At 54.3% G+C, this 16949-nt stretch overlaps 1 protein-coding gene across 4 annotated transcripts in view; it reads right to left on the reverse strand.

The window, feature by feature from the left end:
• Window positions 1-3365: 3365 nt before the first annotated feature.
• LOC114025730 (ubiquitin carboxyl-terminal hydrolase 40-like) overlaps window positions 3366-16949 on the reverse strand; it is a 64132-nt gene continuing 50548 nt past the window's right edge. For all 4 annotated transcript variants that reach the window (XM_027839209.1, XM_027839199.1, XM_027839228.1 and 1 more), the window contains 10 exons: window positions 14749-14813; window positions 12753-12827; window positions 11581-11710; window positions 10519-10625; window positions 8879-8997; window positions 8470-8535; window positions 5795-6005; window positions 5579-5674; window positions 4069-4163; window positions 3366-3554 (listed from right to left, as the gene is read on the reverse strand). In XM_027839209.1, the coding sequence (XP_027695010.1) occupies window positions 3443-3554; window positions 4069-4163; window positions 5579-5674; window positions 5795-6005; window positions 8470-8535; window positions 8879-8997; window positions 10519-10625; window positions 11581-11710; window positions 12753-12827; window positions 14749-14813 (1076 nt within the window). In that variant the 3' untranslated portion in view covers window positions 3366-3442. The remainder of the gene's footprint in view (window positions 3555-4068; window positions 4164-5578; window positions 5675-5794; window positions 6006-8469; window positions 8536-8878; window positions 8998-10518; window positions 10626-11580; window positions 11711-12752; window positions 12828-14748; window positions 14814-16949) is intronic.

The following is a 16949-nucleotide window of genomic DNA, read 5'->3' on the forward strand; positions in this document are numbered from 1 at the left end:
AGAGAGGCGGGGCTGAGAGCATGGTGGGGAGGGGAGGGGCGGGGCTGAGAGCAGGGGGAAGAGAGGCTGGGAGCAGGGAAAGGGGAGGAGCTGAGAACAGGAGTAAGAGGAGAGGGGTGGGGCTGAGAGCATGGTGGGGAGGGAAGGGGCGGGGCTGATAGCAGGGGAAGAGAGGGGAGGGGATGAGAGCAAGGGGGAAGAGAGGCTGGGAGCAGGGAAAGGGGCGGGGCTGGGTGCAAGGGGAAAGAGGAGAGAGGCGGGGCTGAGAGCAGGGGGGAAGAGAGGGGAGGGGCTGCCCCACCAGACAGCCCTCCCAATTCCTGAAGCTGGCCAGCCAGCCCTCCAGGGTGCAAGGGTAGGGTCACCCCCAGTTGCTCCTGACCCCCCCCATGCCACGCACTCTGGCCTTGCCTATCCTGTGCCCCCCACCTTACTGAGAGTTCTGGGGCTGGGCGGAGTTCGGAAGAGGGCAGGGAAGGTCCCCAGTTGTCTTAGCTTTTGGGGGGAAGGCTGAGCCTGCCACCCCCAAACACCTTCCCATCCTTTTCCCCAGTAACTTACCTGTACCCTGCCTCCTCACCTCACCCATGCCAGCCATCTCTTTCCAAAATGCCACAGTGAACCCCCTTCTTCCCACCACGCCGACATGCCCAGTTGTGCCCAGTGCCGAGGAGCACCTTTGTTAAGCACCGTGTGCCGGGGCCTCTACCTGGCTGCTCCCTCCGCACACCTTAGGGCACGGCAGGCTGCAGCAAGGGCTGGTCTGTGGCAAACAAAACCAGCGTCAGAGACAAGACAGACAGAAAAATTGGGCCAATGACTGGGAGAGAATGGGAGGGCACAGATGGGTCACCCGAAGTTTGGGAGCCGTCGCCAGAGGCCAGAAGGGGCAGCCTGGGAGCCTCATTCCTGGAGGGAGCCAGCTGACCACACCACAGACACAAGAACGATCAATCCCCTGCCAACCCGCCTGCCTCGTCGTAGGATGCCCACCGATGACTGGCCTCCACAGACTTTCCTGGAAAGGTAGAGGGAGATGGAGAGAAGCAGCAGGCTCGAGAGCACCCTGCGCATCAGGACTGCGGAGGGCTATGGTTCTCCAGGCCGCAGGAGGGATGCAGATGCGGGTTTGGTCACAGCTGAAGAACCCGCCTCCTTGGGAAGGGTTATGACTTAAAGAAGGTCCAGGGTCAAAGGGGCCTTGGCCCGTGCAATCTGCTCGTCCCTGGGATTCCCGGGCCTGGCCCCTTTCACAGCCAAAGCCCAACCCTTCTGAACTTGCACCACAAATATAGACACAACGTTTCTTCACATAAGCCATTTTTATTTAGTTTCCAAAGTACATATCACAAAGCTTCCTTCCCTTCAGTCAATGGAAAACCAAGGCCGCAGATTTTGAAGTGCTCTATTTCCCCCTGAAAAGCAGCATTTTTTTGGCTCTTCCATGATGACTTTTCACAAAAGGAAAGTCCCCCATGACACACCACTCACTGCCCCAAAAGAAAGCCAGCTCCGACCAGTCAGGGCAGCAAATGCTACCTTACGCCTTGCAGGCACATCCTAAATCCCAATCATGGCACACGGGGGGAAGAAAAAGCGGCAAGATCTCGGGCTTCTCATCAGCAGATCGTATCACACAAAGAAGACATGGCTGGCAATTCAGGGCACAGCTATCACACGGCACTGGACGTAAAGGCCACACAACGGAAAAGCTAGACAATGCAAAGGGACTTTGTCATTCCCTAATCAGGAAATCCCAATGCTCGTTTCCAATCCCAGAGGTTTCCAGAATGCTTGAGGTCCATCCTTCCGGCCAAAGGGACCACGTGTGGTTTGATGGCAAGGTGGAGAGCTGAGCCGACCTCTTGCTGAGCAATCGCTGCAAGTACAAAGGGACCACATTCCCACGTCAGCCAGAATTCCTAAAGGACAGACAGTCCCGATTTTCGCGGGGTTGAGGGATGGGCAGGCAGGGAAAGGAAGGGGCTCCTCTCCAGTTCCATACAGGATACAGGGCTCGTCCGTCCATCTATGGCTCCTATGCTGCTAGCTGATCAGCAATGCTTCCCTTAGAGTCGCACACGTCATTCCCATCCCTTATTTTTTACGATTTAGATCCTCTCCCAAAAGAAGCCCTGAAAGACATCTATGAAGCAGACGGGGCTGAGAATCCTGCCGCCACGCTACTGGTTTTACGAGTGTGATCACGGACGTCAGGGGTGACACGCCCTTGGAATCGTCCCATCGGCATCATCCCGGGAAAGGGTCTACACCTTGTGGTTTATAGGGCCATTGACTTTATCCGGCTCAATGGATGCCAGCAGTCTTCACAATACCAAGAAAACACCAGGCTTATTTCATACACTCTTTATTTCCCAGTCTTCAGCACAGAAGAATGTCAAAACTCGGCCAAGGAGAACAGTGAATGTCAAACTAATACTAGCTGAGAAAATGAACCAAACAACAGGCTTATCTGAATTTTCCAAAACGGCGAGAATGGAGGATAACCAGGGAGACTGAGGCATTTAGAATATCAGAAAAGTGGGAACCATTTCTTCCAAATCCCACCCCCAGATTGCTACATGGAAAGCCCCGCTATGGAACACAGGGGGTGTCACTTCTAGCCCCCACTGCATTCTCCACGCGATGACTCCTGTCTAGCTCTATCTTTTATGTGTCAGGGACCACAGTATCAGGGCTCTAAGACAATGGATTAAACTAATTTCAAAAGGAAACCATTTGATGTATAAAAGAAATATTATAGGAAAAACAGACCAACGGACAGTATGAAGTACAGACAAAATCCGTGTTTGGCAGCAGTCGGTCAGGGCTGCTGCTGCTACTGCTCTCTGCGCTGGAACCGAGCTTAAGGGAGTGGCCCAGAAAGTCTGGAGAGACTCCGGGAACAGGACCAAGGAGCCATGAGATGAGGGAGGTCTCTATCGACCACCAGCCTTCACTCCAGAAGTGAAGACCACCAACGTCCCAAACGTTCTCTCTCCAAAGAGCACTGCAAGGTCTCACTCGCCTCACAGGCCCTCAGAGAGAAGGTCACCAAATGGGACGTCTGCACACAGTGGATATAAAGTGCATTCACCTTGCCTGAGGCAGAGAACGCTCTCAGGCCTGGGGGCCAAGAGCAGCTTCAGGGGCTTGGGTCTGTCTACACTGATGGCCAGCTCTATCCTCAGAGAGATAAAGTCGTGCCACTGGTTTCCCTGAATGGACTGATCATTTCTGTGCCCAGAGCTGACTCGGTTAGGAGTCCTGGGTCGATGAACACAGGGCGGGGGTCCCCTGCCAGGCTTCCCGCGATGCCTCCTGGTCCCACACTCACAAGCCCTCCCTCCCTCCCTCCTTCCCACTCGAACCAAACACCGAATCGCGGGACTCAGTCGGTGGGTGGGTCACAGCTGGCCTCTCGCAAAGCCCCAATCCGGTGCTATCTAAAAACGCCCACGTTGATGGAAAGCCCCGTTTCTGGTCTGTGTGGCTTCTCAGGCACGTGTGTTTCTACCTCAGTTCCACTTCTCTGCAGCTGGACAGCTTGGCGCCTGGGAGAGAAACAGACAATGCCTCTTGGACACTGACATCCATGGGGCTCCCAGAGGCGTCTGCCCGAGATCCGGCCTCCCTGAGTGGAGGAGCCCCCCTCGAGCCCTCCAGGGCCGCGGCAGCAGCCCCCAACCTCACCGCACAGGCTTCCCTTCCCTCAGACTGCGTGCTGAGAGAAAACTCGGTTTTTAAAGGGCTTCTCTTCCCATAATCTGGTAGAAGTATATAAAAACTAAGCTTAATTAAGCCTCACGATGACCATTACATGAACTGAACATGAAGCGCTCTGATGCCTCCTTGACAGTCCCTCCCAAGTGGGACGTCCACCCTGCAGAGAATCCGAGAGCTCCCTCAGGGCTATCTTCCAGACACATGCCTGATCCCCAAGTATTCGCTGTGGCACACCCCGCCTTCCCCACAACACACATCATTGCATAGGAGCCTCCACAGGCATCTGGCTCTAAGCCAAGTGACCAGACGTGCCCCAGACCCCACTGGGAAGAGCCCCATTACCTTCTCCTCTTTCCCCCAAACAGCTTGGTCTGATTCTCTCTGCCAACATCATCTCTCAGGGTACTGAAGTCTCTATTGCCATCCACCAAGAGGTTCTGTTGATCAAAGCAATGAAGAGGTATTATCTTCCAGGAGCCTCGTTGGGCCAACAGGCCCTGTACAGTGAGGGGTAGGAGCAGCAGCAGGAGAGGAAGAAGGCATTGCTAGAGTAATTACTTTAAGGGGCAGCTGGGTGGCGCAGTGGACAGAGCACCGGCCCCAGAGTCAGGAGGACCTGAGTTCAAAGCCAGCCTCAGACACTTGACACTCACTAGCTGTGTGACCCTGGGCAAGTCACTTAACCCCATTGGCTAGCAAAAAAAGAAAGGAAAAAAAAAGAGTAATTACTTTAACCAGAGGAATTACAGAATCGGAAGAGCTGAATTCTAAGGACAGATGGAATCTGTTGTCGTTCAGTAGTTTCAGTCACGGCTGACTCCCCGTGACCCCATGTGGGGTGTTCTTGGCCAAGATACTGGAGTGGTTTGCCATTTCCTCCTCCAGCTCATTTGACAGATGAAGAAACTGAGGCAGACAGGGTGAAGTGACGTGCCCAGGGTCACACAGCTTGTAAGCGTCTGAGGCCAGACTTGAACTCTGGAAGATGAGTCTCCTTGACTCGAGCCTGGGACTCTGTACACTGTGGTGCCACTTAGCGGCACCAATTCCGAAATGGAATTTAGATAATATGAAAAATAGTAGGGAAGTGTCTTTTAGGGGCTTTAGATCAACGGGAAAAAAAAAGTTTTGGGGCCTAAAGAACCCCAAAGCCCCTGCCCACTTATGTCCAAGACAAGCTCGGCCCTATCGGGTTCCGTCCTTTCCAGTCCAAGGAGAGAAAGCGAGAAAAGGAGGGCAGCGTTGCAGACAGACAGCCCAGCCAGCCGGCCGGATCTGCCTCACTGGAAGGTCCTCAGACCAGCAAAGTCACGCACCCCGCCTTGGCCTTAGCAGAGCGCCAGAGCCCACCTTCCTGCGTTCCTTGCCAGAGTAGGTGCAGCTCTGCCACGCGCAGTAGGGCTGGGTCACCTGCACTCCCTCTCCTAACCCTGCCTCTCACTGTCTCGCCCACAGGCCCCCAGGTAGCACTCCTCCTTCTCGACATCCCCGGGCGGGCAACGGCCTCAGGCATTTTCGACACCCCCCCCCTCTGGTTCTCACCCACATTTTATTTATCTATTCCTTGTTGCAGAAGTCCTGGGGAGAAAGCTCTATCTCAGAGCCGCTGGGGCCTTGTCCAGGGTCCAAAATCAGGACTAGAACCCGGGTCTTCCTGACTCCAACAGCAGCTCTCCAGGCCTCTGCGGCCCTGCCCGAGCTGACCCTCGACTGTGGCTGAGCTTGCTGGAATCCTCTGGACCCATTCACGAACAAGAGCAAATTCTGAAAACGCTTAGGCTACGTGCTAAAAATAAAATGGGGGGGATGCCTTTGGCCTCTCCCAGAACCAATGAACCTGCAAAGCACCCACCTTCACACCAATAATATCTCCATCTTTCAGGTAATAAGGCGCCATCTGCAAATTCTCCTGCTTCTTCTTCTTTTTCCTCTTGGAAACCTGCAGGTCCTATTAACAAGGAAAGCCGACTGAATGGGTGACGCCAGCGGGGGCCTGGGGGAACACTGGAGGGTCCCCCAACATGGCCTGGTCGCTAAGATGACCCAAGGCGGGCCCCCCAGGCGTTACCCAACTAGAGATGGGCATCCACTCAAACTTCTCAGGAAAGTACTTGGCGATCTCAATGCCGTCCACAGGGAGGCAGTAGTGGGCAGCCACACCCTGCCGCAGGGACACAGCCGTGCACTCCTTCAGGATGTCCCACACAAAGTCCACGGTGGGGTAGTAGGCCCGCTCCCCAGGGATGCCCATCTGGGTCCGTAGCAGCATGTCCTTGGGGCTGGGAGGGAAAAGAAGCAGAGGTCATATTCGAAGCCAATTCAGGAATGACAAATAGGGCAACCGAGCCATGGATCGAGCGCTAGGCTCAAAGGCAGGACGCCCTGAGCTGGGATCCCACTTCTGACACATACATGCTTTCCCTGCCTCGGTTTTCTTCTCTGCTAAATGGGGATAATGCTAACCCCCATCTCCCAGGGTGGCAGTGAGGCTCAAATACCCGCGCCAAAGAGGGGTCCGAGTCTGGCAGGAGGCCTAAGAACACACCCCTCCCCCGGCACACCCAACACCACCAGCCCTCCTCCAGTACGCCCCGGGGGCCCCCCCCCGACCACGCCGCAGAGCTGGCCCATTCGTGGGCACAGCCCTGCCTCCTCTCCACCCTTCTTCAAAGAGGCAGCCCCTCGCCGCCGGTGCCCGTATTCTCATGCCCTCCCCTCTCCCTGGCTCCTGCACTGCCGCGTCCCCAGGCCCACGCTGCCCATGGCCGTAACAACCCTCACTGAACCTTGCCTCCTCGAGCCCTTCTCCCTTCCACTGGAGGCCACCATGGACAGAGAGAGGACCCACCAAGCCGACTGCCTCCCCATACAACTCCCTGCATTCAGGCGGTCCGTAGCTTGTACCTGGCCGCTCAGCCTTGGCCGGCCTGCCTCTGTCCACACCCCCTCCTTGCCCACACCCAGCTGCTGCTCTCGAGCCTGGAGCTCCAGGACGGCTTCCTGCTCGGCCTCCCCCACGCCAGGTCTTCTGTCATCGGCCCTCCACGAGAGAGAAGCCCCAGGACACAGGACTCCCCATCCCCTTTGCGTCCTGGCACTCAATGCCTTCCGCAGGCTGGTCCCCAGCCAAGTCAGTCTACTGGATGGTGTCTGAACTAAACGTTCCACCTCCGAGGGGTCTCCTCTCTCCTCTTAGACTCTTTTCCTCACGTGCCAGCCCACGCGCTTCATCCAACAGGAAGCCGACCTTTGCTGGGTCCACGGCGGGCACTCCTGTGCTCCCCGCTGCCTCTTGCTCACGATGCTTGTATTTCCAGGGCCCAGCGGAGCAAGCAGTGAATCAAATAGCGGTGCCTGAGCTCCATCACCCCTCCCCCCTTCTCTGGCCACGCTGGAGCCTCCCCACCACCCACATGAGCAGAGACCATGTGTCCACCGTAGAAGATCACAGAGGCGCCCGCACATGAGTCGCACGATCCTCAGTCTGGAGCGAGGGGATCCCAGGGGCCATCGAGAGGGTCACCTGAGGCCTCTGCCTTGCCCCTGTCCATACCCCTCAACGTTTCTGCTTGGGCAGTCGCATCTCCTCTGAAGCAATCAGCGTCTGCCACGGCCAGGGGTGGCGCCTCTCTTCCTCAACAAGAAATCAGAAGCGTACAAGGCAGCCAGCCCCAACAAGCCTTGAAACCCTCGGGAGCCACGGGCTTCGCTCTCTGCCCCAGTTCACCAGCCTGCACTGCATCCACACCGGGCGCTGGGCCGGTCCACGAGAGGGTCTGAGGGCCTCATTTCCCAACGTCCTCTGTGACACGCCCCACTCACTCTCTACTGCTCGCCGGGATCTCTCAGGCATGCTGAGAAGCCCGGCACCACAGGGGGCTGGGGGGTCCAGGAGGAAGGGGGCTTCCATCAGTGCTACAGTGGACAGCCCGGGTTCGAATTCCACCTTTGACACTGCCAAGCTCTCTGGCCGTCACTTTGAATGAGGCCTGATGAGGCCTGACCCCCAATCCCTGACATAAGAGTCCCGGCCATGGCCAACGGGAAAGAGACGGGTTTTGTGTATTTCAGGTCAGATCGAGCAACAGGACCCTCGGGGCTTCTTAGCGGGACGTGACTAATTGCGTGAGCTGCACCCAATGATCACCAACATTGCATGGTGGGGGGGGGGCGGGCGGGAACCTTTTGGATTTCACAGGCACTGACTCAGAAAAGAACAGAGAGGGCAAAGCCTGCTCTTGGACTAGGGAATGACTATGGGACAATCACTATCCATTCTATGAGGGAGTCATCTGTCACACTAAAGTGAATCCAAGTGAACAACGTGGGGAGAAAATGTTAGTGTGTGCTAAGGGGTGTGTGTGTGTACGCTTGCACGTGTGTATGTGGGCATGCATTGTGCATGTATAAATCATGCAGCACACAATGCATCATGTGTACGTGTGTGTTCACCGCTATGCATGTGTGTGCCTATGTGTACACGTGTTCATCGTGCCATGCACAATGCATTGTCTGCGCGCGTTTGTGTATCACTGTGCATATGTGTGTGCACCGTACAGCGTGCACATGTGTGTATCACTGTGCGTGTGTGTGCATGTGTATGCACTGTACAGCGTGGGCATGTGTGTGTGCATTGTGCAGTGTGCATCACTCTGCACGTGTATGCAGTGTGGTGTGTGTGTGTGTGTGTGTGTGTGTGTGTGTACATGGGTATGCATGTGTAAAGACAGCGGAAATTCTTACCCCAAGGTCTCTCGTTCCTGAAGAGGCTCTATGCATATCTGAGTTCTCCCTCCTACTTTATACTCCCTGGTAAAAAAAAAAAGAGAGAGACAGAAAGAGAGAGAGATCATGTGATTTACTGTCATCCCATTTCAGCCTTTCATTTTGCTGACTTCAAACACGTAAAAGCTGCTGGGCCCAGGCAGGCCATGAAGCATTTCCTCGCAGGCTTCAGCCTAGGCACAGAGCTGCGCACAGCCCCGGGGATCTGGGCCTACAATCTGGTGAAGCTCAGCTGTTCCAAGCAACGTTTGACGTGCGACCCCCAACGTGGAATGGCCAGTTACTAGCTGCCTGAACTGACTGATCTCACCATCCGGCTTTGCAGGGCGCTAACAGACTGAAGCGGAGGAAGCCGCTAGAAACCTACTTGAGTTGTTGCTGGTTGTTCCGTAAAAGCCTGCCTGGACGCTTACTCTCCATGGTCCAGGCTCTGAGAAAGTCAGCAGACGGGAAACCAAAGTCCAGGAAAGACGGCAAGCTCATGACCTGGAAAAGGAGACATTTCCCCAAATGTTAACAAGCAGCCCTCTTTAAAAAGCTCTTACCTATGGAGATGATGACACACCAACGGGGGTGGAGTCTGCCTGACAGGGCACGCCCCTCTACTGGGCAGAAGGGACTTTCTTTGCGCGAATCTGAATCCATTCCCTCATGCTTGTTTCAGAAAATGAGTTTTTGAAATTGGTGCATGTGTGTATGAAGTGGGTCACCCCCTCCTACAACTAGAAGAAGAGGGAGGGCAGCCATATCAGTGAAGATTCTAGGCTGCAGGGGGCTGCCCCCTTCTCGGGGGCCCGAGTCCTACTGTGCGCCCCTTCAGCCACCTGCTCACGGTAATTTCACAAACGGTCAGGCTCTGTCCAGGTACAGGAACAAAAAGCAGAAGCCCTGCCTTTGTCGTACGCTTCTCTGTCCTGTTGTGAGACCGCCAGCTCGTGGGCCTGCTTGCCTCGATAAAGGCAAATTTCCGACACCCCCCATCTGGCCCAGGAGGCCACGTTTTCCTCCAGAGAGAATGGTCAGGTGCTTAGTTCTTCAAGCTGCCTGCCTGACCAATTCTCTTCCGAGGAAGGCCTGGCCTGGGGCCGAGTCTGGCCTAACAGAAAGGACCGCCGTCCCATGAGAATGACCAGGCCTTCTGGACAAGGATGCCCAGTCTGATGAGAGGACACACAGCAAGGATTAAGGTGCAATCTTACACTTGGATCCAAAACCTCAATTCCACAAAAGGACAGGACGGGACTGACGTGGCTGTAGCCAAAAGAGCTAACAGCGTCCCAGGCGATGCAGTGACCGAGGGGCTGGGCCGGGCCCCACAGGAGGAAAGGTGCTCCTCATGTCCTAGGCACCCCATTTTAGGAAGGACACAGAGAAACCAGAGACCCCAACGGGACGGCCAGATGCTGACTGGCTCCGAGACTCCGCTGTGAGCCTGCCAGACAGAACACTGAGGAAGGACCTGGCAGGGAGCTTCACATCTCAGAAGGGCTGCCCCACGAGGAGGGACACTTAAACTCTGCTCAGCCACTGGGGCAAAGGGTGGGTGGGGCAGTGACACAGATTTGAGCTTAATGTAAGGCAAGACTTCCTGGCCATCAGAACGGAGAACCAGGAGGGGGCCAGGCGGTGAGGAAAGGCGGGATGGCCACGTGCTCCTGGAGAAGCCGTGGAGGGGATCTGCAGTCAGGCACAGGCTGGCACCTGGGGCTGATCCACCCGCGTCACCCAGGTAAAAACGGTTACCATCAGCCTTTGGCAAATACAAGAACCATGTGTCTGAAAGGAAATGCCCCATGGATAACACTGGGCTTGCGTGGCATCTGCTGACAATGACCAGAGCGACTCTGGCCTCTGGGTCACAGGCCAGGAGCTAAAGGAAGCCCACACTAGGAAAATGCCCATGCCCTGTGCTCGGGCCCCAGCTTGGTGGTCACCCCTGATCTCAGATGAACACTGCACTGACCAGAAACCACAGCACCCTTGAAATACGCTGAGAAAGAGCCAGACCTGACTCTTGAGATCCGCCACGGAAGCCTCTTCGGAGATTTCCACGTCCCCCGCAAAAGTAAAGGGCATTTCGGGCTGGACGATGTCTGGAACATCTCTGTGCGGATCTGGACACGGAGTAAATCAAACCCAGGTCACCTACAGGCCACTGCATTTCCCAAGAATAGCAGGATGTGAGGCTGACTCCTACATTAACCGGAGGGGAAAACAGCCACACAATGGGAGGCAGAGACGGGAAGACGATGACAGACATGCAGTGGCAACGAAGACGAGACCATACCTAAGGGACTAGAAGCATGTCTTAAGTGGGGAAAGGGAGCACCGGCTGCCCCACTGCAGGCATGCTTCTCCTTAAAAGACAGACGTGGCTACTTTTCCATCAATCTTCCCAGGAATGAAAAAGGAAACCTACAGTCGGCACCCTGGCCCCCAATGACACATGGGAGGAAGGCGCGCTCCCACACAGGCCTCCTCGTCTGCCCTTGGAAGACCTCGAGGCATCCGAGAAGAGCGATGAGGACTCACGCAGGACCACAGGACAGCTTGTGGCCCGGCCCTGCTCACTGCCTAGCTGATGTGACTTTGAACAAGAGGGCCTCTCACAAGGCATCACACCCCCGGCGGTGGAGGAGTGCAGGAAGTGAGGAGGCTTAACCTCACGGAGGCTATGACAGGACCCTTTTCAGGGAGGGTGGGGAGGGAGCCCCTTCCAGCTCTGGGGCCCAGGACACAATGCTTATGAGCCCTCACTATGTGGGTCCATCAAATCACAACAATGACCCATCTTCAGGACCAATCTCAAAGGTTCTGCTGGTACCAAATGTGAAGGCACTTGGAAAAGATAATTACATAAATATCACCTATCATTACCAGTAACTGGAACCCCTGCCCACCCACCAAAGAAAGATTTTATACATGGTTTACAACTTGCAGGCCAGTGGACCCTTCCAAAATGTGGCTCATTAATCTTTCTGCTAACTTTTTAAAACCAGAAATGAGCACGCTGGCCTTCCAAATCCATCTGCCGGTGTTTGTGGTGCTACGATCACACATCAGACTTACCGCCTCCTTCAGGGGTGGTTCTCAAAGCCTCCACTTGGTGGGTGATGTGGCTAATGTGGTCCTCAGGGTTCTCCTGCCATCCAGCGGGTGCTGATGGATGGTACCACCAGACAGGCACTTTGAGGAAACCCTATTATGATGGAAATGAAACCCGAGGAGTGCTGACAGAGCCGATGCAGTAATCACAGGGCACCCTTCCCCACCTGCTCCAGCCAGGGCCATCCCAGAATCCTCCTGGGCCATCCACAACCCATCCAAGCTGCTCCAGCTCCAACCACCAGAAGGGCGGGGGTCACCAACTCGAGGGAGGCCCGCTGCTCTGGCCTCCTGATGCCTGCTGAAGCCCTGGGATCTCTCATGGCTTCCTCTGCCTCGGCCTCAGCACCTCACCCCCACGGAGCGTGTGAGGGGGCCCTTGCACACAGGCCTGACTGGCGGGTTAGATCCGTGTCATCAGCACTTGGCACACAGCCAGCCTTCAGATTTGCACTTTCATGCATTCTTTTTAGGTCTAGGAACTGGCGTAATGTGCTCACCATTTTAAACCAAAAAACTGTTACTCGTTAAGGAGCCATGAAAAAGCAGCACAAGCTGGACGGGGTAGTACTAAAGAATAGTTAATACCACCCCAAGCACAAACAAGATTTGGGGAAGAATGTTAACATACTTAAGTGAGTAACTTGTTTTTAGGCACACGCCAATACCTTGGAAAAACCGTTCCTAACATAAAAATGGGCTCATGACAGAGAACGACTTTTTAATCAATTCAGACCATTTCTTTGAGGATTTTTAAAAGGAGAGCATTGCTCAGCCTTGTCTGAGTTACTGGGGAACTGAAATGTACACAGATGGCGCCTGAGGGCCGAGCCTCCCACCGCTTCCTACGGGCCGTGGCCCAGCAGGAAGAGCAAACGTTAGTGTTCTGGAGGGACACGGTCGGAGCATCTGGCAGGGCAGCGGTGCTCGGTGCTCGCAGCAATGATGCCCTGCCCTTCCCAAGCAAGTGCCAAGCTCCCTCTCTCCCTCACTTGTGCCTTCCTTTCTTCTCTCGCTCCCTCCCTCAGCCCTTCCCTGTCTCCTTCCCTCCAGCTTTCCCTCTCTCACTCTTTCACGGCACCACTCCTTCCTTCCCTCATCCAATCGAATCAATCTCTTCAGCATTATTATCTTACCTTGGGTGGAAGCTTCCCTTCAGATAAGACCAGAGTATCCCCGCTGCTGATCATCAGCTCGCTCAGGGAAGCATTCTAGGGGCAGAGAACAGATTCAGTTTGGGTATCTGGGTTAGCAGGACCTTTTCAGCAAAACATTAACAAGGATTAAGTGACATTCAAGCAGCGAATCTGTGGTGGTGGATTCAGAATCTACTGTGTCCCTGGGAATAGAGAGATAGGGAAGAACTTAAGAAAGGGACTCTGCCCGCAAGGAGCTTACACTCTGGTTAAGGAGACAAGATTCACAGACGTGAGAGAACAGCATGGAACCAGGACCCCAATGTTGTTGGCCCGGGCTGCAAAGATGAAGAGGAAAGGGAGATCCATGAGAGCTGGGGTGGGCAGGGAGGCTTTCAGAAAGGAAATGGAGGAGGGGTTGGGGGTAAGGTGGGATCTGTCTGCACTGGTGTGGTGACAGTGGTCATGGCCAAACGGAGGAAGGTGTGATGAGCAGGAATATTTATAGGAAAAAATAAAAAGGAACTGATGAGAAGATAGGTACGGGGGATGAGAAAAGAAGGAAGTCACCAGTGACTGGGATGCTCAAGCAGGGTCTCTTGTGGAAAGATGAGAACAGAAGTCAGGTGCCGGGTTCAGTTTTCATTTGTTTAGAGGTGGGAGGTAAGGCTTAAGTCCAACTTCACATAGCCCGAGCTTTGGGTGACCCCAAGACATTTAAGGAGGAATTTCCAATAGACAGCTGGACATTTGGGTCAAAAGCTCAGGGGAGAAGACAGGACGGGAGACAGACACAGGCGTCATCAACATGGAGGCGATAATCAAGCGCGTGGTTACGTCCAAGTCTTTGCTGTTTTCAACACCCCTCAGTCGGATAAAGTATCCCTATAATACAGGCTGTGGGGTCCTGGCTGAGCAGCCTCAGAACAAGGTCCCTTTGCTCCTCTTGGGAATGGGGGTCAACACAGCTCTCCCTCAGAGGGAACTCTGTGCTCTTATTCAACAATGCTGGAGCAAGGTGCTTGGGCACTGGTCATCTTCACTGGACTAGACTAATAGTAAGCATGAGCAAAGCAGAAGGTGGACAGGGGCAGGTTGGGGAGAAAGGGAACCCTCAAAGTTCTTGCTGTTAGAGAACCCCAATGTGAATGGCAGTCTAGGGTTCTGGGCCCTAACGGTGTTTAGAATTACCTTCAATTTAGAGCATCATCAGCCTAAGGACCCCAAAGAAACAAGGTAATTTCTCGAGATACGTTAAGGAGTCTGAGAAGACTCACGTGGCCAGCCACAGCCTCTGTGGCCTGCTAGGTGAGAGGACCCTCCTGGAAGGCCCCAGAGGACACTTCCCATGCTTGAGGACTGAGGACTTGGGCTTTGGATACTGACAACGCATTCACTCTGCCGGCTCATCGACGATCGAAGGAGATCATCTGTAACGCACTAACAGGAGTGCCTGACACACAGGAGGGGCTTCATAAATGCCTGGTCCCTCGCTCCTCCCCTCCATCCGCAGCCCCAACGCCTCCTGCCTTTCTGGGCCTAAGACCAAGACATGCCCTCCGTGTCAAAAGGAAGAGGAGGAGGGCTGACCGAGGTTCTCACTGAGGTAGTCGCCATCACCAAGGCAGCCCTCTGCCATTTCTAGAATATTCCAAAGTTCCTCTAAAACCATGAACCACCAAATGTGGGAGACGGGAGGAGCCGTGGAGGGTAGCTTTGGAAACGTAAAGTACTGCAGCAATCAGTTTGATTAGTATCATTAAATCCAAAATATAATTTTACAGATGAGAAAATGGGCTAGGAGACGTTAAGGGACATGTCCAAGGTCACCTGGTTAGTGACAGGCAGAGAGCCATGAGGACCACTCCTGCCTGCTGATGACCACCCCAACGCCCATGGAATGGTCCTGCTCACAGGGAGGGCAAGTCTACATCACTGAATGCAAGACAGACTTCACCACTCGGGGAGATCAAAAGTAAGTAGAAAAACATCTTACTTCCTCATTTAAAGGTTCTCCAGCTTCAAAGCACCAATCCATTTTGCGCAAATGCCACGCGTCACCTATGACAAAATAAAAATCTGCATGAAGGCATTCTTATAAGGATGCTCATCAAGATGCCACCTTTCTTTGGATCCAACGCAGCTCCAACAGGGTGATACGTGAGGGAGGCGGGGGCCAAGGGCACCCGCTGGTGCGTTGATGGACATACCTGCCCTGATGAAACGGGCAAGTGCATCACCCTTCCTCCAGCGTGCATGAGTGAGTGCAAAGAGGCCGGGCACATCCTCCCAGCACTTAATTCACCCCCTTTCACAGGGAGTTTCGGGCCTCCAACCAAATGCCACACAAGTTGCTGCATGCTATAAAAATTAATGAATTATAGGTGAATGGACATAAATAATGAGGGTATATAAAATCACTGGGGACAGACAAGGGGCAAGATAGGAGGGACAACAAAGAGGTGGGGAAGAGGGCAGAGGGACTGAGGCCGGGACGCTCTGAGAAGCCGGGACATCCGCCAGGAGAGGTGGGGCGGGCACCAGGATCTTTAAGCAATCTGCTCACGGCCAATAAAAGGCAGTAAGCTCAACTCCGCGCCGGGAGGAAAGGAAGAAAGATATCCCAAAGTGGAAGGCTCGCTAAGACGGTCTGGTCACAAGATTTGGATCTCTGGGCTGCAGTTAAAAATAAAGTAATGGTAGGCTCTTGGCCAGGGATGAACTCTGTGCAGCAAGGACCAAGAGAAGCATGTGCGTCTGTCTTATGAACATGGCGACGGAGGATTTAAATTGAAAACGGAAGATGAGGGGAAAGCTACTGGTGTGGGCCACGCCAAACACCAAAGAGAGAGATGCAGGTCTAGCGCTGGGCTAAGAATGCCGATCGGAAGGGGACGAGTATTTCCAAGAGACAAGACCCCAACCAAAACCGTGGTCTCAGAGACCAATATACAAATGGAAAATGAGGTAAGCCGGATCTCCTGGTGTGAGAAGGGAGTTCAAGTTCAGAGATGACATGAAGACATGGAGGGATGGTCCCAAGAGCAGGGCGTACTTTTTAATTCGAAGAGGACCAGACGCATCACCGGGCAGCCCACTATAGGAAGAAGAGTGCAGGGCTCTGAGTCACTCAGCAAGCACTTAGCAACTACTATGCCCGGGGATCAAAGACCAGACAGAACCGATGCCTGTCTTCGAGGAGCTTCCCTTCGGCCAGAACCCTCCCTGCTGGATCGAGCCTCCCACGCTGTGTCACCAGAAACAAGCCACAACTTCAGAGGTCAGTTTCCTCACCTGTAAAATGGGGATAAAGTACGTCCCAGAGTACTTACCTCGCAGCCTGGTTGTGAAAAACGAGATCGTGTCTGGGAAGCACTAGAGAGACATCAGCTACTGGAATACCATCGTCATCGTTATTAACATGTGGAAAATCCAGAGACCACTCAAGGAAAAGAAGAACATTTGTTGAGGATCAGCAGACCCTCAGACAGGGAATCTGGGGAACCCTCAGCGCCAGCACTGAGCCCAGACGCCGAGTGGCAGCTCTCCCAACTACACGGAGTAGATGTTCAATCCCAAACCCGCCTTCACAACAATCTCATTCTTCAAAAGACGGTGGGAGTGACGCTGGCCACCGCCCCCTGGACCTGACTGTGACCACTGAGGATGGCCTGGCTGCGGCAGCAGGAACAGTGGGGTCTTGGAAGGAGATGGCTATGCCACCCCCGGACAGCTCAGCCAGCACCCCAGAGAGGCACTGCTCCCTGTCCCTTCCTCCCAATCGATGCCGTCCCCACCCACTCTGTGTCCATAGGCCACCCTACTCTCCCCTTCCTCTGGGCTACTGCCAATCAACTTCCCGTCCATGACCAGCCTGATACACTGGGCCACCAGGAAGCTAGTGACTTCCAACCCCTCCCGGCCCCATCGCCTGCTCAGTGGCATCTGGCAGTCTTCATCCTCATGACGTCTCCACAGCATCTGACCCTACTCACCACCCCCACCTCCTGCTCAGCACTCCCCATCCCCATGGGCTCTTGATCTTTTCAAAAGAGATAAAATAGCTTGTTTTTCAATCTCATGTACCTTACACGTTTAAAAAAGAAGATTCTGAGAAAAAAGGGGTCCGTAAACGTCCCCAGATCTGCTACCCAAGGTGGGGCCTGGACACACAAAAAGGCAAAGTCCTAATTCGAG

The sequence above is a fragment of the Vombatus ursinus genome, unplaced genomic scaffold, assembly GCF_900497805.2.
Source record: "Vombatus ursinus unplaced genomic scaffold, bare-nosed wombat genome assembly UNPS02004679.1, whole genome shotgun sequence".
Taxonomy (NCBI): domain Eukaryota; kingdom Metazoa; phylum Chordata; class Mammalia; order Diprotodontia; family Vombatidae; genus Vombatus; species Vombatus ursinus.